Source organism: Nilaparvata lugens, chromosome 11, assembly GCF_014356525.2.
Source record: "Nilaparvata lugens isolate BPH chromosome 11, ASM1435652v1, whole genome shotgun sequence".
NCBI classification, from domain to species: Eukaryota; Metazoa; Arthropoda; class Insecta; order Hemiptera; family Delphacidae; genus Nilaparvata; species Nilaparvata lugens.
In genome coordinates, this window is record NC_052514.1 from 44,470,181 (window position 1) to 44,497,229 (window position 27,049).

The window sequence follows — 27,049 nt, forward strand, 5'->3', positions numbered from 1 at the left end:
ATGTCAGAGGCCCCGAAAATTGATCAGTGCGACCTGAAACCTTCAGACCGAGCTAGACAGGTCATCGATATTATTACAACAATTTTTTATCAAATTTATGTCCGAAATCACGCACCCAATTCTATATTTTAGAGAATATATACATTTTTCTTAGGCCCAGTTTTTAGGACCCATATTAAATCTGATGGATTATTTAACCTATAGAATTAACATAGTATTGTAAGCTTTAAATGGCTGGACTAATGGCAAAATATCGATGGGCTTATCTAGTTTTAGTATCGAAATATTATTGATATTCGATACTCGATATTTTAATATCGATATTACTGGTTTACTTGAAGTAAACAATGAATGATGATTAATAATAATTATTGATGTATACAAACAAATAATTAATGTGTTTTGTGTTTGTAGAAGTTCTCGAAGAAAAAGAAGAAGCCGCAAATCTCGCCTCCGACCAACTTCGAGCACAGGGTGCATACTGGCTTCGACAAAGGGAGGGCAAGTATGTGGGCTTGCCCTGCAGTGGGCAGCATAGTGGGCAACAACCAGATACTCAAGAGCACCAATCGGCCCCTGCCCCTTGTCGATCCTTCTGAGATTACACCTACCGAGATACTTGACCTTAAGGTACTTGCAAACTATATTGTAACTATATTTACCTTATCTTGGACTTTGTCACCTATAAATTTGGAAGAAGAATAGCACTAGGAATGGCTTATTATTTTATCTACCAATGTTATATCATTAGTGTCATTTGCATTTTAAATAAATAAATATTCACTTTGATCTTAAGTTACTTTGAAGCTGCTCACTTGAAACTGTCTTCAACAGGAGCTTATGACCTAGTTTAGTTTCCTTTTCGTCACTACAACAAAACACAAAAACAAACAATGCTTTTTAATTAATACAAATACTAGTGCTTATTTAATACTATTTGTCATGTCAAGTTATATTCAAGATAAGATTGAAAAGAATTCTATAGTGAGGTCCATTATAATGACAGTATTTGATTAAACATGGTGTTTCTATCCTTGTCTATCATTTGACTAAGCAGATAGCGTTATCGTTTTCTACCTCTGCATGGTTGCTAGATCGTTTTCCAACAATGTAGAAATATAATCACATAACAAAACTTATTATGCAAATGTATTATTTAATCATCTACGATCAAACTACGCACTCAAACTTATCGTTCAAGCCTTTGCTATCAAATCGTATGTACGTAGGCGCCACCTTAGATAGATTTCCTAAATTTTCAGAGGAGGAGGTTTCTTCAGCCTTGAAAAATGTCAAGAGCAAAATGTCGAGTGGAGTGGATGATATTCCAAGCAGTATATTGAAGGAGTGTTTCGAGCCAATAAGAAGTATAACAACAAAGCTTATCAATTTATCATTCAGCTCAGGAACGTTTCCTTGTCAATTGAAGGTGGGGAAAGTTATTCCAGTTCATAAAAAAGGATCCACTTCAGAAGTAAGCAACTTTCGACCAATATCAGTGACGAGCTCATTTGCTAAGTTGTATGAGAAATTGGCGGCTATAACAACCGTTGCAGTGCAGAGCACCTTGAAGTAAATGCAATTCTCTCTTCAAGTCAGTTCGGGTTTCGACACGGAAAGTCGACTATCGATGCCATTAATAACTTCCTTTGCCGAATATACAAGTCACTGGATACTGAAAAAAAGGCTTTGGGTTTCTTTATCGATTTCCAACGAGCATTCGATAGTATTGATCACGATATTTTGATAGAGAAGTTGCGACATTATGGTTTTAGAGGTTCAGCACTAAAATGGCTGAAATCATTCACAACGGATAGATTGCAGATTGTAGAAATTGAAGACACAAAACAGAAAATAGGAATCATAAATACAGATCGAAAGCTTGCCGGATAAAGAGAGGAGTACCACAGGGGACAGTTCTCGGTCCTGTATTATTTTCATGTGTATAAATGATTTACCCAGTAATGTACTGTTGCCAGTAGTGTTCTATTTGCAGATGATGTGAAACGTTCTTGTTGTCGGAAATAATCTGCAGAAATTCTAAGGCAGGAGAGCTCGTCATAGAAAGCATCGAGAATTGGTGCAGGGCAAACAGACTCAAAGTCAACGTGGAGAAGAAGACCTGTTTTGTCAATTTTTCAATAATTAATGATTCCAACCGCCCTGCATTCCCTAATTTACTGGATTTCAAGATGGATTCGAAAGAAATCAAACACAAAGGTGTGTGGCTTTCTAGGAATTGAGGTTGATGCTTGTTTGAGGTGGAACAATCATGTTGACGAAGTTGTGAAACGACTGAGCAGAGCGACATTTGCTATCTCAAGATTAACGTTGAATATGAACAAGAGCGTAGTGTTCGCGGCTTATTAGGATACTTCCAACTCTACTAACAACGGCTTGATATTCTGGGGCTCTTCAACTGGATCGGCGCAGAGTATTCAGATCACAAAAGCGAGTAGTCAGGATGATGCTTGGGAAACCTCCCAGAACCCCTTGTAGGCCCCTGTTCCAAAGCGCCAGAATTCTCACTCTTCCCTGTCTATACATACTCGAGGCTGCACTACATGGATTTAAACATAGAGCTTCCTGGGCTAGAGGATCGGACATTCATAGCTACAACACGAGGTCTAGGAATGCTCTAAGACTGATGTACAGAGACTTCGTTTTTCCAAAGTAGTCCTGATCACATGAGCAGAAAAATATTGAACTCTCTCCCACCTATATTATCTACAATTGAATCCAAAGTTTGTTTAAGATAAATTGAAGAACTGGCTAATAGAAATGTGTTTTTACAGTGTGGTGGAACTTTTTGATCAGAGAGGTGCTTAAAATGTTATTTGCGATTATTTACGATGGTATTCACATCACATATGTATAAATGTATTTATTACGTATCTTACATTTAAATTTGTAAATTCCATGAAATTGAATTTTATATAGTCTATATGTATGACGACTGTGAAACATATTGATACAATATGTAAATGAAGGAATAAACTATTCTATTCTATTCTATTCTATTCATTGTATAAAATCAATTTGCTTGACGAATAAAGGACTCGCCACACCAAGCTCGCCAGTACCGCCGAGGTAGTTACCGTGGTGGTAGTTTTCTCGGCTGAAGCACGCCACACCGAAAAAACGTCCGCTAGCGGTAGTCTCCGAGTAGTGAGTTAGTAGTGGGGGGTGGGACGTACTAGTTGCGTTGTGTTGCAAGGAGGAGAGGTGCGCATGCGCTACCTCTTCGAATCGCCTGCCATGTATTCAGGTTGAGCGCGCCACACTGAGCCGCTTTGTCCGCGTACTACTCTCAGCGAAGTTTTGTTTTGAATCGCCTAGCAGGCGGTCGTAGGTGGTAGTGCGCGTACTACCGCCGCGGTAGCGAGCTCGGTGTGGCGCGCTCAACTGAATACATGGCTAGCGATTTTTAAAACTCGCTACCGCCGCGGTAGCGAGTTGTGTGGCGTGCCCTTAAAATATAATTGATCATTCTTAACAAGAATGAAAAGTTAATATTACATCGATATGCTGGTATAAAGTGCGTGCAGATATACGCGCCGCGAACATGAGCAATTCACTTTTGATCAGCTGACTATATCTGTATTTTTACAGAAACGGTAAGATACAGATATAAAAAGCTTGGCATCAGCTGATTAAAACTGAATTGATCATGTTCGCGGCGCGTATATCTGTACGCACCTATATCTCAATAGAAAACAGTGGTAAAGCAGAGAATCGGCAACGATTCATCTTCTTCTCTACAAGTGATGAAGCGGGGTTTAGGGCAAACACTCAGTTATCAATTGGTAATCCATCAACACGATGCGTTGCCACCATCATTTACCAGTAATTTTATTTCACAAGTCTCTCTGTATGTTTTGTATAAACCGAATTTGAATTAAACTCTCTGTTGCAGACAATAGTCCGCGGCGACCAGAAACCCCTGCCGAAAGGGGGCTTTGTCCCGGGGGGCTCAACCCCAGGAGGGCCCCCGGGGGTGCCGATCCAGTGGGAGCACCCCATGCACCGGCCGGTCTGCCCAAGACGTCGCACGTGGCTCGCAGCAACTCGCTTCGCTCGCACAGTCCGCCGCGTTCTGCGCAGAGGCGATTTTAGGGCCGCCAATGCTGCCACATCCACCGCTGTACCCGAGGACCATTTGCTCAACCTACCGCACTATCCTAATAACGAAATAATTCGCCTTATGTGAGTATGGTAAATAGAAAAATTTGACATTCATTTTTTAAAAAGTAGTGACTTTTTTCTGGTGGGGGTGGAGACAACATGAGCACCGAACTTGTTCGTGAATAAAGCCTGGTTTTCATTAGTACCGGTAGATTTAGTGGTAGAGTTCCCTGGGCAAGTACTAACTATCTTGTGAACTCTCCCAATAAAAACGTTCATTGTAGAGTAATAGTTTTCAGTAGAGTGAGTGGGATAGCACCGTGGATAGTACTCTTACCACTTGCCTTCCCCAACACCGCTCTCACTCTACTCTACCACTACTATGCTAATGAAAACAGTCGAGTAGAGAGTAGAGTTTTGTATTGACATAATTAAGGTTAGTTCTGTTCACTAGACAACACACTACCTACTATTCTTAATTATAGTGAAAACAGTTACCCGACAAAGGAAGTAGAGTAGAGTTAGCTCGGTAGAGTTAGTTGCCAGTTACTCGACCACTAACTCTACTAGTGGAAACCAGGCTTAAGACAGCTGCAATTTCAAGCTTTTCCTCGTGACTGAACCCTTTATAGCTACCTATATTTTCATTTACCTTTTAGAATAGTATATTTTCAATTATTGTATTGTATGTGTGACATTTGCTGTACATTGTGATGGAGGTAATGCTTCTGAAGACCTTGGAAGCGGTTACATTAAAACTTATTCTATTCATTTTGAGTAAATTAGTGCATAAGCCAACACGTATTGTAATATTCACATTAATGTTGGAATCTAATGTAAACGGTTGTGTCCTTAAAAAAAATAAAGTGTAGCCTATACTAGTAGTACTGTAAAAAGTGAGTAAAAACAATTGTGTTGTCAAAGCCCAAATTCATAATAAGATAATTTTGTTTTGTAGGTGAAACAAAGCCCCGAATGGGGTGGGCCCAACCACGTGGATGGAGGAGGGGTTGTACGTCGCTCCTCCCCGTCTTCCTCGTCGCAGGGAGGTGAGGAGTACCGGGGAGGACCAGCGGCCTACCATCAGAAACCACCACCAGACCAATGGCAAACCCTCCTCAGGTCAGATATTCAACCAAACCCAATAACTTATCGATAGCAATATGGTATAAGATTATTATGAGGGGCATTTTTGGCAACTTCCGATTGATCATAACTCGCCAAGTGAATTTGAGGGCCGGTTTCCTAACTATAGCTAAGTTCGATATTTATTCGAAATTTAATTCGATATTTATTCGAATTTTTTTTTGTTCGATATTTATTTTTAACTATAGCTAAGTTCGTTTTTTGATTTAGCTAAGTTCTAGACTTTAAACAGCTGGAGTCAGAAAATTGACTTTCCGAAACGGGGCGCAGTCGCACTCCACGTTTAAATTAAATTTAGAAAATCTAGATAATTGAACACAAAATAAAATAGTGTGAAGCTTCAGCTATTTTGGATTGTTTAGAAATGTTTCATTTCGTCAAGGAAAAACGTTTCCAATATTATAGAAATGAGAAAATTAAGATTATCATGAAAACTGCGACTACGCCCCGTTTCGGAAAGCCAATTTTCTGACTCCAGCTGTTTAAAGTCTAGAACTTAGCTAAATGCCGAGCTCCGAAACCGGCCCTACGGGGGCTCTGACGTTGGAGCTCCTCGTTGGTATGGAAGCTATGTCTTGTAAAGGTGCGTACAGACTTTCGCTCTGCTCCGCAACCGAACGTCACTCCAGCAGAGCGTTTGATGATCGACCGGGGTACAACAGTGATTCGACCGGGGAACGCGAGATCTAACATCTTCCGTAACGTTCATGATGGGTGCGTGGGCGGCGCGACTGTGGTTCGATGGAGGAACGAGGGCGGTACAAGGGAGGAGCGTGCTCGGTGCGGGTTGGAAGAGCGTATATGTGTACGCAGCTTAAGATATAAGTTACTATAGTGAGGTCCACGTTATAATAGCTGTGGAGAAAGATAGGAGAACAACGTTGCCGAACCTCTGTCTTGTCAATGCCTTCTATAGAAGGTAGCTGATACAGGTTTATTTATGTAATATTAACTGTTCATTCTCTTCTAAAATAATAAATTATATTTTATTAAGCAAGACATTTTAGGCCTATTTTTCAATAATTTCATAATTAAGATGAAATATTTTGTTAATGATTAATTCTACATTGTTAAAAGACGATCTGGCTACAGAGCGAAGCGAGAAAGAGATAGCGTTATCCGCTTTGTTGAATGATAGACAAGGATAGCAATACCATTGCTAATCAAACACTGCCATTATAACGTGGACCTCACTATAGGACTATCGGCTTTTGTTAATGATTAATTCTACATTGTTAAAAGACGATCTGGCAACAGAGCGAAGCGAGAAAGAGATAGCGCTATCCGCTTTGTTGAATGATAGACAAGGATAGCAATACCATTGCTAATCAAACACTGCCATTATAACGTGGACCTCACTATAGAACTATCGGCTTGAGATAACAGTTGAAGTTGCAACATAAACGCCCTATACCGTGGGATATCTCCTTGTGCTACCTTATCTCTATGATGCAAGTCACAACGTGTTTCAATGCCACTTTCCTGATTTTTTTCGGCTCATACTACATCATTATAAAACGTGCCCCTGCTCATATACGCATTCAATGTGATTACATCATTATTTCAACCAGTTTCATTCCCAAATCGTGAATTGAGCACAGTATCATAGAGAAACAATAGCATAAGTAGATATCCCATGTTATAGAGCGTTTATGTCGCAACTTTAACTGTAATCTCAAGCCGATAGTCCACGTAGTTCTTTCCTGTGAAGCTGTGTGACAACTCGTACATCATTGAATGAAAAAGACTGAGAAATTGTCAAAAAACCACAGATTTACTGATAATTAGAAAGACCGGTTTCGGTTATTACACCATTGTCAATCTCTGATAAACTAAATACAAGAGCAGCAGAATTTATACTAGTAGGCGAGTACTGCTATTGGTCAAGGGCATGAACGCCTGCCATTGGCCCAGCTAGACAGTCTCCTCCCACTCATCGGTTTGACAAAATGGCGGCTTGAGCAACAGAATCGCCATGATAACAAAATTTACTTTCAGTTCAAAATAAGAACCAAGAAAACAAGTGTGAAATAAGATAATGAAACAAATAATAAAACAAAATCCACACTTGTTTTGTACGTTCAGTACAAAATAAGAACCAAGAAAACAAGTGTGAAATAAGATAATAAAACAAAATATACACTTCTTGTTTTCTTGGTTCTTATTTTGTACTGAAAGTAAATTTTGTTATCATGGCGATTCTGTTGCTTAAGCCACCATTTTGTCAAACCGTTGAGTGGGAGGAGACTGTCTAGCTGGGCCAATGGCAGGCGTTCATGCCCTTGACCAATAGCAGTACTCGCCTACTAGTATAAATTCTGCTGCTCTTGTATTTAGTTTTAGTTTATCAGAGATTGACAATGGTGTAATAACCGAAACCGGTCCTCCCAATTATCAATAAATCAGTGGTTTTTTGACAATTTCTCAGTCTTTTTCATTCAATATGAATATTACCACAATATCAACTTCTCAACTACACAATAAGTGACTCGTACATCATTATAAATTCGTATTGCTCACTATAAAATAGGAAATAAAATAAATAGGAAATTCTCACTAGGAATATTGAAATCATTTGTGTTTAGTTTCCTCAAAATATGAGATTCCATAGGTGAGAAAGGAATTAATGAAACATATTCCTCAAACGCAGTATTTTCATCTATGTGTAGATGACTTTGAATACTTTGTTATATTGTATTAGCACCTTTATTGCTCTTTATTTATTGATACAATAAGTACATCATCGAAATGATAGGGAGAGAAAAAAATAATTTAACCTTGTGCTATTCCTCTCCCAAATTTAGATAAGGTTACACATAAGCCGAAATAGATTGTATCTTATAGTTGTTTACTTCACCTAACAATTTGTACAATTTGAGGTTGTGGTAGAGAGAATTTGAACGTCATATCTTCACCAAAAATAACGATTTTTTCCATTATTTCATTTTCCATTTTGACTTGTTAATAGATGCAAGGAGGTAGCATGGAAGTGCCTGCCGGGTACGCAGTGGGTGGATATCGGCCTCCTCACTCGCAACAGGTCTCCTCCTCAGGACAACTCACGCCTTCCTCACAGCCTCCTCACAACGCCAGGCCGCCTCAAGGTGCTCCTCACAATCTCAACAAGGTCAGTCAATCATCAATCAATCATTCAAGCCTTATCTTTTCTCATCATCAACCTATAAATGTCTGATAGTTTATTTCCTTCACGACTAATTTCTCCATCTGTAAAAATAATACTAGCCTATAGTGAGGTCCACGTTATAATGGCAGTGTTTAATTAGAAATGGTATTGCTATCCTTGTCTATCATTCAACAAAGCGGATAGCACTATCTCTTTCTCGCTTTGCTCTGTTTCCAGATCGTCTTTTAACAATGTAGAATTAATAATTAACAAAATATTTCATCTTAATTATGAAAATTCATTATGAAATTATTGAAAAATATAATTTCTTGTTTGATAAAATATAAATTGATTACCTTTAATATTACATCAATAAAGCTGTATCAGCTACCGTCTATAGAAGACAAGACAGAGGATAGGCAACGTTCTTCTTCTATCTTTCTCCACTGCCATTATAACGTGGACCTCACTATAGTACTTGCCCAGGGAACTCTACCACTAACTCTACTAATGAAAACCAGGCTTATTGGTTGTGTATATATACGACAAATAACGTTTTCCTACAGTTACGTTGAAAAGTGGCCATTGGTGCACTGATTACAGAACGCAAAGAATCACTTTTCCGCTCTAGTGCGGGAAAAATTTTTCTGCACTCCAGATTTGCAACATGGCAACGCAAAATACTTAGTAGGTTATATGGAGCAACAGTGCAGCAAAATCAAAATGAAGTGGTAACAGTGACTGCTGTGGCTGCTATAGTGAGCAAGGTGCAACCAAGCACAACGCGCTAATTATTATTCATTATATATTATAACCAACGACAACGAGGACTTTAGGATTTTAGAATTAGGTTTTTATCAAAATAAATTACACAGAAAACATTTGATGCATTTCAGGCAATTTTTACCCATAATTACCCACTTTTCATATTCAATGGTAACTGTAGGAAAACTTAATGTGAAATACGTGCGCAAAGTTCCTCTGCTGCACTCAAGAAACCATTCCGCCCTCGCCTACGGCTCGGGCGTAAACGTTTCTTTCGGTGCAGCAAACTGTCACTTTGCGCACTAGTTGCACAAATAACTATTTCCACTCTTCTAAGTTCGAATCTTTATTCTTTATTTATTCATACAATGAGTATATCATGCATCAAATAATAGGGAGAAAAAAATAAGGTAACCTTGTGCTATTCCTCTCCCAAATTTAGATAAGGTTACACATAGTTCGAAATAGGTCAAGTCTTGTAGTTGCTCACTTCACAAAATTTTCAGTCCTTAATTATTTTCTCAAAGTAGATTTTTAAATGTAGATGCTTCAAAACCAAACATGGAAGAAATAGTTCAAATTATTATCACTAAAATAGGAAATATTCACATATTATAGAAAATATCGGGGCACCGAGCTTCGCTCGTTATTTATTGATAAACAGAACTCAATTCTTTAAAATGTTTGGGGAAGGACTAACAGGCACAGCCCAAAACTGAATCTTCCCCGAATTTGGATTTATACACTATAAATATTCCAAAAAAGTAGGATATGTTACATACACTTGAATTCAGGTCAAATTTTCAGTCCAAACATTTGAAAACAGAAAAGTTCTCATTTATATTGTTTGCAAACCAAATTGAATAACAACATAACACTCACCAATCACTTAAAACTGTAAAATAATGATCAACTTTGAAAATTATTATATACTCTAGTTTAGAAGGATTATCATGTCATGTCAATAAATCAGATTATTATGATCAAGTCTATTAAAATTTCTAGATCATAGCGTATTCACAAGGTTGTTTTAGCCAGCTAAAGTGCTATTTGATAACTCTGGATTGTGAACGCCCCATCTAAAACCAACTGCTATAAGCTAACTGCAGTAGCGATCCAAGCGGATAATTTGTGTAACTCAAAGCTTATAACCGTACTTTTGCCACCAAATATGACCAAAACAAATATGGCCGCCGTTTTAACAGAGTTAGCTAGAGTTAGCGGACTCAAACCTGCGCTATCTGCTATCTCGTCTGTTAATTTTTTTCTAACGTACCACTATAGCATTTAGTTAACATAGACTTAGCAAATAGCAGGAGTTAGCGAATAGCTCGACTTGGCCAGCTAACTCCAACATTGTGAATATCCCTAATATTTATCGTGAGATACGGTAAGCTGATTGATTATACAAGCTGATCTTCCACACAGGCACACACATCTTCTGTTATCGACAGACGACGTAATCATCTGTTTTTCTAAGGATGAATAATTGTTATCCTTTTCATGTCCTATAGCGAGTTTTCTCAGGGTTGAGACCTAGTGCAATCGAATTTTCATATCATAAACCTACTTTGTTCCAAATTTCGTGAGAATCGTTAGAGCCGTTTTCGAGATCCGTTGGACATAAATAATCATATAAATCAGCCAGATAACCAGTTATAAAAATATACAATTTTTTCAGAAATTGCTCGCTTAATATAATAGGATAATAAATCTAATAAAATCTAATCTGATTGTTTTGATTGATTTATTTATTCATCTTATAATTTCAGATTGGTGTGGAGACGCCGCTGGCCAGGATACCCGACCAAAACCAAAACATCAACAAGAACAACAACAGTAGCACTGCCTCCCCCTCGCCCACTACTCCCACCCCCACCCACAACGGCAACCTGGCTAGTCAACAACAACAACAACAACAGATAGCAGCAGCTGGCACCAAGCAGCACCACGAACAACAGAGGATAACTCACGAACAGGTAACTTACATTATTTGTGTAAAAGAAGAGGAAATTTATTCCCATCAAACGACTTTCACATCCAAGTGACGTACACTATTTTTTGTCATAATAATCTAAAGAAGAATCATTGAGAAATAGAAAACACTACCTGCTAAACATAACCTTGTTTACAAATTCCGAATCACGAATTTTGTGGAAGTTGACAAAACTTTCACCTGGAGCGCTGAAGGTGGTTTTTTGTAGCAGTTTAGCTGTTCTAACTGAACTGTTATAACTATTATTTATAATATAAAGGATATCATTTCGTTATTATATCTAATTAAATAAATGTATGTATCTTGGTTTAAGTGCAGTAGCATATACTTATATTTATTTTTGTAAAGCTTTTTTGTATTTTGTTTTTGGCAAATAAAATTCATTCATTCCATACAAGGCCCCGGCCTACGATATTGCAACGTCGCAGTGTAGGCCTAGAATCTAAAGGTGCGTACAGATTCACGCGCCGGGAACACAAGCAATTCACTTTCAATCATCTGATGCAAAGCTTTTTATATATCTGTATCTTGCCGTTCCTGTATAAATACAGATATAATCAGCTGATGAAGAGTGAATTGCTCGTGTTCGCGGCGCGTAAATCTGTACGCACCTTAATACATGATTGGTGAAAAAGATTTCAAAAAATACCAGCTGATCTTTTTTACCAATCATGTATTAGACTCTAGGTCTACTCTGCGACGTTGCAATATCGTAGGCCGGGCCCTTGTATTAGAGGTGGCTATGGCTGTCCTATTTCGGAACTAGGAAACAACATACTCGACTGTAAAGAAAACATATGGTTTCATTACAGTAGAGTATGCTGTAATGAGAATCATATATGTTTATTTGTTCTGCAAACCTCTGTTTACCGGATTGATTTCATTCATGGAAAACAGCTGAGATTGAATCACTATGATAAAAAAGGACTATACAATTTTGAAAGCACTTAAATAATTATTTTTTCGCCACACTGCACAGAAAGCAGCTGTTTTCCAGTCCCTACGTAGATCTGAAAGACCTTGTTTGAAGACGACGTCAGAAAAGGGTTTCTTTTCCGGTCTAGGCCAGAAAGTTGTCTCTTTCCAGCCGCTCATGGAAGTAGTTAATAAGTCATCCGCTAGATCGGGCGAGTGTCCACTTTCATCATCAGCTGAAGTCGCCATGATTTCAGTTCCAGTTTCGAATCAAACTAATTCGCTTCGCATCCAGTTTTATTCAATTATTTATTGTTGATTAGTGCATTCCGAATTTTCAAAAATGCTTGAAGATGACTGTGGTATTCCAAGTGAAATTTTAAAAGAATCTGAAATCCTGACAGCAAATCTTTTACCACTAAAATCAAGAGATAGGTACGATAGCTTAACGAGTATTCTTTATTTTGTATTCTTTATTTATTTTGTCAGCAATACCTGTAGTGTGGCGAAAAATATCGTTCGCACCACGGGCAAAAATGTTTTTCCAGCTCTCAATCTTTTCTTGAAAAGATTTCTTTCTTGAAAAGCTCTTTTCTTGAGCTTGAAAACCGATTACGAGCTGGAAAAATCTCATTTTCTGCTCTAGGTGCGAAATATACTATATTGAAATTGCTTACAGAATTGAGAAAGGTGTCATTTTGTTACAAAGCACTTGAAGTTCAAGGTGTGGGTGTTATTTTGGTTCGATGTGACAGCCGTTGGTAATGCGACATACATCCCACCAATAATCGATTTCTTGCCACACTCGTACCAGCATATCAGGCGTAACTTGAGCAACCGCAGCGATCCGAATGTGATCCGATTTCGGAGGTCATTAAGATTGTCTGGCAGAGGCGGAAAATGAACCTCATCCTTAATGAAACACCACAGGAAGAAATCCATTGATGCTAAATCCGGTGAGCGAGATGGTCATGCAATTGGCCCTGCATGGTAAATCCAGCGAAGTTGGAAGCAATTGTCTACAAAATCCCAAACTTCTCCCTGGAAATTAGTTGGTGCACCGTCATACTGAAAGTAAAAGGGCACTTGTAAAAAACATGAAGTGTTTTGTAACAAAATTACACCTTTCTCAATTCTGTAAGTAATTTCAATAAATATTTATGTGCTTTCAAAGTTTACTATTTCAAAGAAATAGTAGAGAAATTCAATTTTCGTTTCGAGGTGAAATGGGGAATAGAATAAGCAGCCTTTCTACTATAAGGAGAAAGGTCAGAACCGATGTGTGGGCAGTGTTTTGTGTTTTTGTGGGGGCAGTTCAATTGGAAAGCGGAGAGAGTAGCTGTCGGACTATTTTAAGTCCAATTCAAACTGAATTATACACCCTGAATCTCCTCAAAATGTTTTTTCGTTTCAGTAATCCCCTCCCATAGCAGTTAGGAAAATTTCAATTTCCCTACAATACCTACTATAAGGTCTGAAATTTTCCTAACTGCTATGGGAGGGGATTACTGAAACGAAAAAAAACAGTTTGAGGAGATTCAGGGTGTATAATTCAGTTTGAATTGGACTTTACAACTTTGAAAGACTTATTTCATGACAGCTTCTGGAATTTTATTATCTGGCAAAGGACTATTATTTCAAAGACTATTGTGCTTTCAAAGTTGTAAAGTCCTCTTATAACCACCCTGTAGGATTCGAGCCAATACATCATCTGAATCTCCTCAAACTGTTTTTTTATCTCAGTAATCCCCTCCCATAGCAGTTAGGAAAATTTCAATTTCCCTACAATACCTACTATAAGGTCTATTTATTTCATGACAGCTTCTGGAATTTTATTATCTGGCAAAGGACTATTATTTCAAGGACTATTGTGCTTTCAAAGTTGTAAAGTCCTCTTATAACCACCCTGTATAATTCGAGCCAATACATCATCTGAATCTCCTCAAACTGTTTTTTTTTCTCAGTAATCCCCTCCCATAGCAGTTAAGAAAATTTCAATTTCCCTACCATACCTAGGTCTATTTATTTCATGACAGCTTTCGGAATTTTATTATCTGGCAAAGGACTATTATTTCAAGGACTATTGTGTTTTCTAAGTTGTAAAGTCCTCTCATAATCACCCTGTATTATTCAAGCCAATACACCATCTGAATCTCCTCAAACTGTTTTTTTTTTCATTTCAGTAATCCCCTCCCATAGCAGTTAGAAACCTACCATACCTAGGTCTATATTTCATGACAGCTTTTGGAATTTTATTATCTGGCAAAGGACTATTATCTGTCCTTTCAAAAAGGACACGGATTTTTAAATTTAAAAAATAATTCTGATTTCAGTTCCGAGCAGCCCTACAGATGGTGGTGAGCCCTGGTGACCCGCGGGAGAACTTGGAAAATTTCATGAAGATCGGCGAAGGGTCGACGGGGACTGTGTGCATAGCTACGGAGCGAAGCACGGGTCGCAAAGTGGCTGTTAAGAAGATGGACCTCAGGAAACAGCAGCGTCGGGAGTTGCTCTTCAACGAGGTAACAGAACATTAATAATTCAATGTCGAAATATTCATTTAGTTGATTAATTTATTCGATACAAATATACGTTGATTGACAAATTTTTACTTCAAAAAGCGGATTCCCACATATCAGTTTCCGTGAACGTATCGGGAAGGCCCCAAAGAAGCACCCCGACAGCTAAGCTTTTTTTAAACCCACTTTCGAGGGGATCAACTGACGGCGTCAACTGAGCTCCTGAAAGAGAAGCTTAACTGACGGGGAGCTTGGTTGTCGTGAGCGTGCGAGGAGCTTGGTTGTCGTGAGCGTGCGAGGAGCTTGGTTGTCGTGAGCGTGCGAGGAGCTTGGTTGTCGTGAGCGTGCGAGGAGCTTGGTTGTCGTGAGCGTGCGAGGAGCTTGGTTGTCGTGAGCGTGCGAGGAGCTTGGTTGTCGTGAGCGTGCGAGGAGCTTGGTTGTCGTGAGCGTGCGAGGAGCTTGGTTGTCGTGAGCGTGCGAGGAGCTTGGTTGTCGTCAGCGTGCGAGGAGCTTGGTTGTCGTGAGCGTGCGAGGAGCTTGGTTGTCGTCAGCGTGCGAGGAGCTTGGTTGTCGTGAGCGTGCGAGGAGCTTGGTTGTCGTCAGCGTGCGAGGAGCATGGTTGTCGTCAGCGTGCGAGGAGCTTGGTTGTCGGGTTCGGTGACGACAACCAAGCTCCTCACTCGCTCAGAGTGTCGGAGTTTTCGCGAGTAAGCTGACATATAATATTTCATGCACTTACTCTATGGATTTCCTCAAATCACGCATAATTGTAAGGGAATGCACTCGAATTTAGTGCACAGATGTTTATTGTTGTCTGTTCAGCTTTCAATGTATTTAGTGGCATCAATATATACTGATAATATATTGTTACAATTCGTCTAGAGCGCAAGGCTCTTGGCCCTTAAGCTAGCTCCGCAGTGCAGGCTGGATGCTTGTCTGAATCGGACTAGGCGCTGAGACAGCAAATAATAGCAGCGTTGGTGGGAATGCGAGCGGCCGCAGTAACATCTTCCACCCAGCAATGGTCGGCGTAGTTCCGCCTAGCGGACAGACGAAAGATCAATCCAATCGGTTATTTGATCCCTCCAGCCAGGCTCAGCCAAGCAGCCGAGACAATAGAACAATGGAGTGACGGTCTTATTCGCAATTTTCTTTCTCACGATTATTTTTATTTTTGTGCTACCTATAATCAATATAATTCCAGTCACCAGTAAAAAGTTTCCAGAAACGTGGTGTACTACCATATTAATGACTTTCATGATGATTTATAATTGATATTTTTTAATGATATTATTTATTTATTCACACACACACACACACACACACACACACACATAAGATACATCAATATAAAATAAAATTAATTACATCAATAAAAAACATTACAGTATTAAATAAATAACATAAATATGAGAACACATTACAATTATAGAAGCAATTTATACATGTTATGTGGTGAAGAAGGGTAGAGGATCAAAAGTTCTTCCAACTATGGCTATCCATGTCATAGGAAGGCTTTTGATCCTTGGAATTTTTGGAAAGGATTGGGAAAGGGATGTGATAGAGCACAATTAGGGGAAGTGAGCGCACTAATCAGAAAAGTTCTCTGTTAACTTATTATAGTTGTTCTCAAAGGTAGAAGAAGTAGGCTAGTTAATTTTGATCCAAGCATTGATATCTGTTTTTACTTTTTTTGTTATCTTGGCACAGCTAATAATTTGTTCAGGAATTTTATTTATAATTTTAGTGCTTAAATATATGAGTTACCTTCTAATATTTTCAATGTTAGTATGATAGATTAGGTACTATTTATTTTAGGTATTCAGATTAGGTAATTATTTAAAAACATTGTTGGCATTCTGAGCCTTCAGGCTAAACTTTGGGTCGCTGAGAACGAATCTGCAATCAGAATTTCTCTATCACGAAAAATAACGAAAAAAAAACCCAGCTGTTGATCTTCCGGCAACCGTTAACAGTCATCCTGCAATGCGGCCGAAACACTTCCAAGCCAGACACCCATCTCAAATAACAACAACGCCATGAGAAACCATCCTGCACTGCGGCGCTAGATTTAGGCCGCTCCTGTACTTACTTACATATATTATATAAATACAAACATGAATCACTTGCGAGACGTACAAACACTAATTCTGAAAATGTTTGCCAATTCAATAAGAAACATTTCCAAATCAGTTGGATTCGGAAAGAGAAATATTTTATTTCATTTTATGTTTGCAGCGATAGAAGTGACAACATCAACAAGCTTTTCTTCTAATAATCAAATTCATAGAAAGTGTGAAACTGTCTGTGATTGTACTAATTCCCCGCCCGCTTCAAGCTGGTTTCAATGCTCAATAGGGGATCGGCTGTCGGGGAGCTTGCTTGTCGGGTACGATCACGACAACCAGATCCCTCATATCCAGCAGGGGATCGGCTGTCGGGTAGCTTCGTTGTCGTGAACGTGTGAGGAGCTTAGTTGTCGCCGACAACCAAGCTTCTTCGTTTAGTAGTGGATTAGATGTCGGGGAGACTAGTTGACGGCAATGGCATATTATCTCAACTGCATTTTACAACTTCTTGTCAAATTAACTTGGTTTGATTTGAGTTGATCGATTGGTTTACATTTTGAGTTAATTTTTGTCTCGGTTTGGTGTTGTAGGTAGTAATAATGCGCGACTACCACCACCCGAACATCGTGGAGATGTACGAGAGCTTCCTCGTTGGAGACGAGCTGTGGGTGGTGATGGAATTCCTCGAGGGAGGCGCACTCACCGACATTGTGACGCATGCGCGCATGGACGAGCAGCAGATTGCCACCGTCTGCAAGCAATGTCTCAAGGCGTTGGCATATCTGCATTCACAGGGTGTCATACATAGGGACATCAAGAGTGACTCCATTTTGTTAGCCAATGATGGCAGGGTGAGTAATTATTCTTTCAACCCTCTTTTGCAGTCATTACATTACAATATCGGGGCACCGAGCTTCGCTCATTATTTCTATTTATTGACCGAGCGAAGTGAGGTCTAAGATTCAAGTCGACGGTTTGGCATTTATCTTATGTTTGAATGTTTATATGTTGCGCATTTACGGCGAAACGCGGTAATAGATTTTCATGAAATTTGACAGGTATGTTCCTTTTTTAATTCTCGTCGACGTATATACAAGGTTTTTGGAAATTTTGCATTTCAAGGATAATATAAAAGGAAAAAGGAGCCTCCTTCATACGCCAATATTAGAGTAAAACTGGGTTTACACCAAAGTTATTAACAAAATGTTAATAACCTAATCCTTATAGATTCAATTAGATTGAATGGAACTTGACAAACACATATGTTCATCATGTGTATGATAAGTTATGTTCAATCTAATATAATCTTTAAGGATTGAGTTATTAACATCTTGTTAATAAATTTGGTCTAATCGCAGCTTTAAAATCAGACTATAGAATTGTTCATCATAAATCAGCTGACAAGTGATTACACAGATGTGTGGAGAAGCCAGTCTATTGCTGTATTTCCATAAGGTCTATAGTTTCAATCAGGTACTTGTGGATGAGAATACTGCGTCAGGTCTACTGTTCACAGAACTACTCGTTGATAAACAGAACACAATTCTCTAAAATTATCGTGTTTATATTTTACAGCTGGCTATACGTCAGCTGATGAATTTCGGGGATGCGATATTTTGATTTTCCTCAGAACCACTCGCTCACTGTTTACTATCTACAGACGACGAAAGTCTCAGCTGTTTCAGCCAAGGATGAATCATCCTTTTAATGTCGTTCAGCAAGTTTTCCCAAGGATGAGACCTAGTGCAATCGAATTTTTATATCATAAACCTTCTATGTTCCAAATTTCATGAAAATCGTTAGAGCCGTTTTCGAGATCCGTTGAACATAAATAACCATATAACTAGTTATAAAAATATAGACAGAATTAATAAAACAAAATAAATCTTATAGCACCCTTTATTCTTTAAAAAACATTAAAATAGTTGAACAACTAGTTTCGGTTTACACCATCTTCAGGTTCAAAAATAAAAAGGTTTATTTATAAATAGATGGTGTAAACCGAAACTAGTTGTTCAACTATTTTAAAGTTTCTTAAATAATAAAGGGTGCTATAAGATTTTTTTGTTTTATTAATTTAAAAGCTGCCCATGTCAATAAGTGTTTTATTAAATATAAACAGATATACAGAAATTGCTCGCTTAATATAATAGGATTTGCAGCACATTAAATTCTCAACTAGTTGAACAACTAGTTTCGGTTTACACCATCTTCAGTTTAAAAAATGAATAGGTTTATTTATAAATAGATGGTGTAAACCGAAACTAGTTGTTCAACTATTTTAATGTTTTTTTAAAGAATAAAGGGTGCTATAAGATTTTTTTTGTTTTATTAATTTAAAAGCAGCCCATGTCAATAAGTGTTTTATTAAATATAAACAGATATACAGAAATTGCTCGCTTAATATAAAAGGATTTGCAGCACATTAAATTCTCAATTCCGCTCATCAATCTGCAATAGTCCGAAACTCAATATCAACAAGAAAAAGACAACGCTCATCAACTTCACACCAAACAACTGCAATAGAGAGGATGAGGAGTTGAGAGAGGACAGCATGCTGGCGGTGGGCTCTACTAAGTTTCTTGGTGTGATGGTCGATAAGAACTTGAGCTGGAAACAGCATTGCGACTACTTATCTAAGAAATTATCCTCAGCACTTTATGTAATACGACGAATAAGAAATACTACGGATGAAAAAACGGCTCTAACTGCTTACTATTCGCTGTTTACTTCGCACCTGCGATATGGGATTGTTGCCTGGGGAGCTGCACCCCAAAACTGTCTTGACCAAATACTTAGAATACAAAAAAAGGCAATAAGAACAATTTTTCAAACGAATGTAATTGAGCACTGCAGGCCTCTGTTTCTGGAAAACAAAATTTTTACAGTAATATCTATATACATCTTGGAAACTATAATACTAGCAAAAAACTCAAATCCACCTTTAAGAGGCAATCAACATAGCTGCAACACAAGAAATAAGACCAATATGAATATCACTCGGCACCGAGTAGATAAATTTCGAAGATCTCCAATTTGCACAGGATCACGATTCTTCACCTTCTCCCGCTGCATCTCAAAACTATTGAGAGCAAAAAATTATTTGTCTCAGAATTAAAAAAATACTTGATTGTAAGGCCATATTATGCAGTTTCTGAATACACAGAGGAACATACTTTCCAGCACTTGCGAAAATAAACTATTATAGAATAGAATAGAATTTATTGGTCATTCAATATTCACAAGAAATACATTGACTTTGTCAGATTACATTTTGAAATCAAAATTCATACATAAAAATTTAATACATAAATTCATAAATCACTATTACTACAGAAACTGCACCCAGTTAATCAAAAAGAAATCATTCACAGTATACAAACATTCATTAATCAACACATATTTTATTTTATTTTTAAATTGTGCATATGTGAGTAACTTAAACTTGTCAGGTGTGGAGTTGTATAGCTTTATTGACATGAAATCCAGTTTAAGATTTGACAATTAGATTATTTATATTAAAAATAAATAAATATTTTTTTTATTTATATCAAATTTTGATATTGAGATTAATAATAAAACTTGACAATTCCCCGGTCAATTGACTGTGGCGAAGAACTGAAACTGAACTGAACTGAACTGAGCTAAGTTTAGATCTAAACTCACATTCATCCATGTCCTTCAGATAGAAGTATCTCACATTTTTACTTGCAGGTAAAGCTGTCAGACTTTGGATTCTGCGCGCAAGTGTCTCAAGAGTTGCCGAAACGCAAATCGCTGGTGGGCACTCCCTACTGGATGTCGCCCGAGGTGATATCGCGGTTGCCCTACGGACCCGAGGTCGATATCTGGTCGCTGGGCATCATGCTCATAGAGATGGTCGACGGTGAGCCTCCCTTCTTCAACGAGCCACCCCTACAAGCCATGCGTCGTATCCGGGATATGCCGCCGCCCAAACTGAAAAACACTCTCAAGGTACGATCAGATATATCGATATAGATATCGATATAGTACGATATATCGAATGTATGTATAATCGATATTAAAATTATCGATTCAATCAATCAATTTTATTCAAATCAACACAATACAATATACATAAAAGAAATCAAAACACAAGAAAATCACAAACAAAAAATCTGGTGTGGTTCACTCACACAACTTTCCTTGCTCATTGAACTGGGAGCCTCATTCTTAAACGACAATAATTTAGAGAAATAACATAATGACGATTGGCGGCAACATAATTATTTGAAACTACGATCAGACTACTGTATATGTGTGTATATAATTGTTTTCAGAGTACTTTTTCCTTTGTGTAAATTGTGAAATCCGATGATTATTTAAAAGTCGTCGAAACAGCTGTTCTACAGATGAAAATATCTCGACTATGTGTTATTTTTATAGACTGCTCTACCTACCTACCTCATGCACGAAAGGATGGTTACAAAGTCCATTTCTCAAGGATGGGGTGAACCCCCCATTAGTTTCCCAGAAAGGAGACTCATGCCAGTTGATGGAGCTGATAAATAACTATACAGAGTATGAATTTCAAATAAATCAGTCGAGTAATTTTTGAGAAAATTGTGAAAAACATGGTTTTTCAGTAATTATTCGCCATTTTTCTCGAGAATATTACGCAGCTCCTGCAATTTTCCTAGAAATGAGACTCATGTCAGTTGATAGGGCTTATAAATAGCTATCCATGGTATAAATTTGAAGAAAATCGTTAGAGCCGTTTTCGAGAAAACCGTGAAAAAACATGGTTTTTTAGTAATTATCCACCATTTTTTCCGCCATCTTGAATTGAATTTTATTGAATTTCTTATTGTCGGGTCCTCATAGTATAAGGACCTCAAGTTTAAAATTTCAAGTCAATCGGTTAATTAGGAATGGAGTTATCGTGTTCACAGACATACACATACACACAACACACACACACACACACACACCACACACACACACACACACCACACACACACACACACACACACACACACACACAGACCAGCACCCAAAAATCATGTTTTTGGACTCAGGGGACCTTGAAACGTATAGAAAACTTGAAATTGGGGTACTTTAATTTTTTTGGAAAGCAATACTTTCCTTACCTATGGTAGTAGGGCAAGGAAAGTAATAAATTTCTTATAAAGAACAAAAACATGCTTCATGTGCGGGGCGCTGAAAAGAAAGAAAGGAGGAAAAATACCTAGCCAACTATGGCATCTCAGTTTCATTGTGGCATCAGTCTTATCAAGATTATTTATTTATTATTATTTCATCCACTGACCTCATATGAAAGGGGTATTTGGACTTGTCAATGTCGTAAGTCAATAAAATACAGAACATAAATACATAAATGATAAGTCAATATATTTTTTTCTCTCCAAACCTTATCTCGACGCTCGTAGTTTAGAACATAAATAGGTACATGAAAAGTCAATACATTTTTTTTTCTATTCTCTCTAAACCCCATTTCGACACTCGTAGTACTCTATGAACTCTTCATTTGAGTACGCGCATATGGACAGCAGCTCCTTCTTTAATTGATCTCTGAATAATTTTGTACCAGTCATTTATTTTATATGAGCTGGCAATAAATTATACAACCGAATACCAGAACTTCTAACACCTCGCTCATACATGGTTGTCTGGTGTGTGTCGTCTCTAAACCTAGCGCCGCAGTGCAGGATGGTTTCTCACAGCTTGGCGTTGTTGTCATTTGAGATGGGTGTCTGGCTTGGAAGTGTTTCGACCGCATTGCAGGATGACTTATAACGGTTGCCGGAAGATCAACAGCTGGGTTTTTTTCGTTATTTTTCGTGATAGAGAAATTCTAATTGCAGATTCGTTCTCAGCGACCCCAAGTTTAGCCTGAAGGCTCAGAATGTCAACAATGTTTTTAAATAATTAAAAATCATCATGAAAAGTCATTAATATGGTAGTACACCACGTTTCTGGAAACTTTTTACTGGTGACTGGAGTTATTATTGATTATAGGTAGCACAAAAATCAAAGTAGCCGTGAGAAAGAAAACTGCTGATGAACGCGAATAAGACCGTCACTCCATTGTTCTATTGTCTCGGCTGCTTGGCTGAGCCTGGCTGGAGGGATCAAATAACCGACTGGATTGATCTTTCGTCTGTCCACCCACCAGGCGGAACTACGCCGACCATTGCTGGGTGGAAGACGTTACTGCGGCCGCTCGCATTCCCACCAACGCTGCTATTATTTGCTGTCTCAGCGCCTAGTCCGATTCAGCCAAGCATCCAGCCTGCACTGCGGAGCTAGGTTTAGGTTGTTCATATATCTTGTTGGTTATTGATGGAATGTTCCGCCTGTATTATTGTGGCATCAGTTCGATATATCGAATTTGGCACTATAGTAAGGTCCACGTTATAATGGCGGCGTTTGATTACCAATGGTATTGCTATCCTTGTCACTTATACACTTATTCTTCACCAAGACCAGCGGAGCCGGATAGGTTGAGTCAAAAATAATAAGAATTCAACGAAGCTAGTCATGACTATAAACTTGAGTTATCAAGATGGCATGGTCACTGCGACTTCGAAGAAATCATGTAACCCATAGAAAGGGTTTTCTGTGAGCCAACACTTCAAATTAGCCTTTAAGAATGACTGGGTACTCAAGGCTGTTATCCATCATTCAACAAAGCGGATAGCGCTATCTCTTTCTCGCTTTTCTCTGTTGCCAGATCGTCTTTTAACAATGTAGAATTAATAATTAATTAACAAAATTTTTCATCTTAATTATGAAAATTCATTATGAAATTATTGAAAAATATAATTTCTTGCTCAATAAAATATAATTGAGAATAGACAGTTAATATTGCATCAATAAATATGTATCAGCTACCGTCTATAGAAGGCATTGACAAGATAGATTTTGCAACGTTGTTCTCCTATCTTTCTCCACTGTCATTATAACGTGGACCTCACTATAGTTCGATATATCGGGGCTAACAACATTTTATATGCTCCTTCATTCCCGAAATTCATTTTATACTTTCCTTGCCCTATTACCATAGGTAAGGAAAGTATTGCTTTCCAAAAAAAATTAAGGTACCCTAATTTCAAGTTTTCTATAAGTTTCAAGGTCCCCTGAGCCCAAAAACATGATTTTTGGGTGTTGGTCTGTGTGTGTGTGTGTATGTGTGTGTATGTCTGTGAACACGATAACTCCATTCCTAATTAACCGATTGACTTGAAATTTTAAACTTAAGGTCCTTATGCCAAGAGGATCTGACAATAAGAAATTCAATAAAATTGAATTCAAAATGGCGGAAAAAATGGCGGATAATTACTAAAAAACCATGTTTTTCACGGTTTTCTCGAAAACGGCTCTAACGATTTTCTTCAAATTTATACCATGGATAGCTATTTATAAGCCCTATCAACTGAAATGAGTCTCATTTCTGGGAAAATTTCAGGAGCTCCGTAATATTCTTGAGAAAAATGGCGGATAATGACTTAAAAGCCATGTTATTCTTGGTTTTTTTTTAAAATTGTATCAAATTGTCTTGTTTAGGTATTAAAATTAATTTTATGGTGTGTTTGTGTTTTTGATGAGAAAGTTTAATGGTTTTTGTGTTGTTCAGGTATCACCCCGGTTGCAAGGCTTCCTAGAGCGGCTACTAGTGAGGGACCCCGGTCAGAGAGCCACCGCCCAAGAGTTGCTTCAACATCCGTTCCTCAGGCAGGCCGGGCCACCTGCGTTGTTGGTGCCTCTTATGCGGGGATCAAGGCATAGTAACTGCTAGCAGCAAGGCATGCCTCAACGTATGCCTCAAGGCATGCCTCAAGGTGGTTCAATGAATAGCAACTGTTAGGTTCTAGGAGGGACTCAGAGTATGCCTCAAGGATTACGTCAAGGTAGTGAAATTCATAGTAACTGCTAGCCGCAAGGCATGCCTCAAGGTATGCTTCAAGGCATGCCTCAAGGTGGTTCAATGAATAGCAACTGTTAGGTTCTAGGAGGGAGTCAGAGTATGCCTCAAGGATTACGTCAATGTGCTGAAATTCATAGCAACTGCTAGCCGCAAGGCATGCCTCAAGGTATGCTTCAAGGCATGCCTCAAGGTGGTTCAATGAATAGCAACTGTTAGGTTCTAGGAGGGAGTCAGAGTATGCCTCAAGGATTACGTCAATGTGGTGAAATTCATAGCAACTGCTAGCCGCAAGGCATGCCTCAACGTATGCCTCAAGGCATGCCTCAAGGTGGTTCAATGAATAGCAACTGTTAGGTTCTAGGAGGGAGTCAGAGTATGCCTCAAGGATTACGTCAATGTGGTGAAATTCATAGCAACTGCTAGCCGCAAGGCATGCCTCAAGGTGGTTCAATGAATAGCAACTGTTAGGTTCTAGGAGGAACTCAGATTATGCCTCAAGGATTACGTCAATGTGGTGAAATTCAAAGCAACTGCTAGCCGCAAGGCATGCCTCAACGTATGCCTCAAGGCATGCCCTAAGGTGGTTTAATGAATAGCAACTGTTAGGTTCTAGGAGGAAGTCAGAGTATGCCTCAAGGATTACGTCAAGGTGGTGAAATTCATAGCAACGGATAGCGCTATCTCTTTCTCGCTTTTCTCTGTTGCCAGATCGTCTTTTAACAATGTAGAATTAATAATTAATTAACAAAATTTTTCATCTTAATTATGAAAATTCATTATGAAATTATTGAAAAATATAATTTCTTGCTCAATAAAATATAATTGAGAATAGACAGTTAATATTGCATCAATAAATATGTATCAGCTACCGTCTATAGAAGGCATTGACAAGATAGATTTTGCAACGTTGTTCTCCTATCTTTCTCCACTGTCATTATAACGTGGACCTCACTATAGTTCGATATATCGGGGCTAACAACATTTTATATGCTCCTTCATTCCCGAAATTCATTTTATACTTTCCTTGCCCTATTACCATAGGTAAGGAAAGTATTGCTTTCCAAAAAAAATTAAGGTACCCTAATTTCAAGTTTTCTATAAGTTTCAAGGTCCCCTGAGCCCAAAAACATGATTTTTGGGTGTTGGTCTGTGTGTGTGTGTGTATGTGTGTGTATGTCTGTGAACACGATAACTCCATTCCTAATTAACCGATTGACTTGAAATTTTAAACTTAAGGTCCTTATGCCAAGAGGATCTGACAATAAGAAATTCAATAAAATTGAATTCAAAATGGCGGAAAAAATGGCGGATAATTACTAAAAAACCATGTTTTTCACGGTTTTCTCGAAAACGGCTCTAACGATTTTCTTCAAATTTATACCATGGATAGCTATTTATAAGCCCTATCAACTGAAATGAGTCTCATTTCTGGGAAAATTTCAGGAGCTCCGTAATATTCTTGAGAAAAATGGCGGATAATGACTTAAAAGCCATGTTATTCTTGGTTTTTTTTTAAAATTGTATCAAATTGTCTTGTTTAGGTATTGAAATTAATTTTATGGTGTGTTTGTGTTTTTGATGAGAGGGTTTAATGGTTTTTGTGTTGTTCAGGTATCACCCCGGTTGCAAGGCTTCCTAGAGCGGCTACTAGTGAGGGACCCCGGTCAGAGAGCCACCGCCCAAGAGTTGCTTCAACATCCGTTCCTCAGACAGGCCGGGCCACCTGCGTTGTTGGTGCCTCTTATGCGGGGATCAAGGCATAGTAACTGCTAGCAGCAAGGCATGCCTCAACGTATGCCTCAAGGCATGCCTCAAGGTGGTTCAATGAATAGCAACTGTTAGGTTCTAGGAGGGACTCAGAGTATGCCTCAAGGATTACGTCAAGGTAATGAAATTCATAGTAACTGCTAGCCGCAAGTCATGCCTCAACGTATGCCTCAAGGCATGCCCTAAGGTGGTTCAATGAATAGCAACTGTTAGGTTCTAAGAGGGGCTCAGAGTATGCCTCAAGGATTACGTCAAGGTAGTGAAATTCATAGTAACTGCTAGCCGCAAGGCATGCCTCAAGGTATGCTTCAAGGCATGCCTCAAGGTGGTTCAATGAATAGCAACTGTTAGGTTCTAGGAGGGAGTCAGAGTATGCCTCAAGGATTACGTCAATGTGCTGAAATTCATAGCAACTGCTAGCCGCAAGGCATGCCTCAAGGTATGCTTCAAGGCATGCCTCAAGGTGGTTCAATGAATAGCAACTGTTAGGTTCTAGGAGGGAGTCAGAGTATGCCTCAAGGATTACGTCAATGTGGTGAAATTCATAGCTACTGCTAGCCGCAAGGCATGCCTCAACGTATGCCTCAAGGCTGCCCTAAGTTGGTTCAATGAATAGCAACTGTTAGGTTCTAGGAGGGACTCAGAGGATGCCTCAAGGATTACGTCAAGGTAGTGAAATTCATAGCTACTGCTAGCCGCGAGGCATGCCTCAAG

The 27,049-nt window shown here is 38.5% G+C and overlaps 1 protein-coding gene across 1 annotated transcript; it reads left to right on the plus strand.

The window, feature by feature from the left end:
• On the plus strand, nucleotides 1–27,049 carry LOC111060618 (serine/threonine-protein kinase PAK mbt). The gene is made up of 12 exons (XM_039437318.1): nucleotides 1–60; nucleotides 415–630; nucleotides 3,917–4,144; nucleotides 5,084–5,247; nucleotides 8,161–8,173; nucleotides 8,240–8,398; nucleotides 10,933–11,139; nucleotides 14,405–14,593; nucleotides 17,250–17,510; nucleotides 20,374–20,634; nucleotides 24,278–25,010; nucleotides 26,385–27,049. The coding sequence occupies exons 1-11, from the start codon at nucleotides 1–3 to the stop codon at nucleotides 24,437–24,439; spliced, it is 1,920 nt and encodes a 639-aa protein (XP_039293252.1). The 3' UTR covers nucleotides 24,440–25,010; nucleotides 26,385–27,049.

What these genes read in the sequence shown, in the direction of transcription:
- LOC111060618 (XM_039437318.1), top strand. Translation starts at nt 1, where the DNA reads ATGTCAGAGGCCCCGAAAATTGATCAGTGCGACCTGAAACCTTCAGAC. An exon ending in CCGAGATACTTGACCTTAAG is followed by an intron (nt 631 to 3,916) that starts GTACTTGCAAAC and finishes TCTCTGTTGCAG; the next exon opens with ACAATAGTCCGCGGCGACCA. An exon ending in AACTGAAAAACACTCTCAAG is followed by an intron (nt 20,635 to 24,277) that starts GTACGATCAGAT and finishes TGTGTTGTTCAG; the next exon opens with GTATCACCCCGGTTGCAAGG.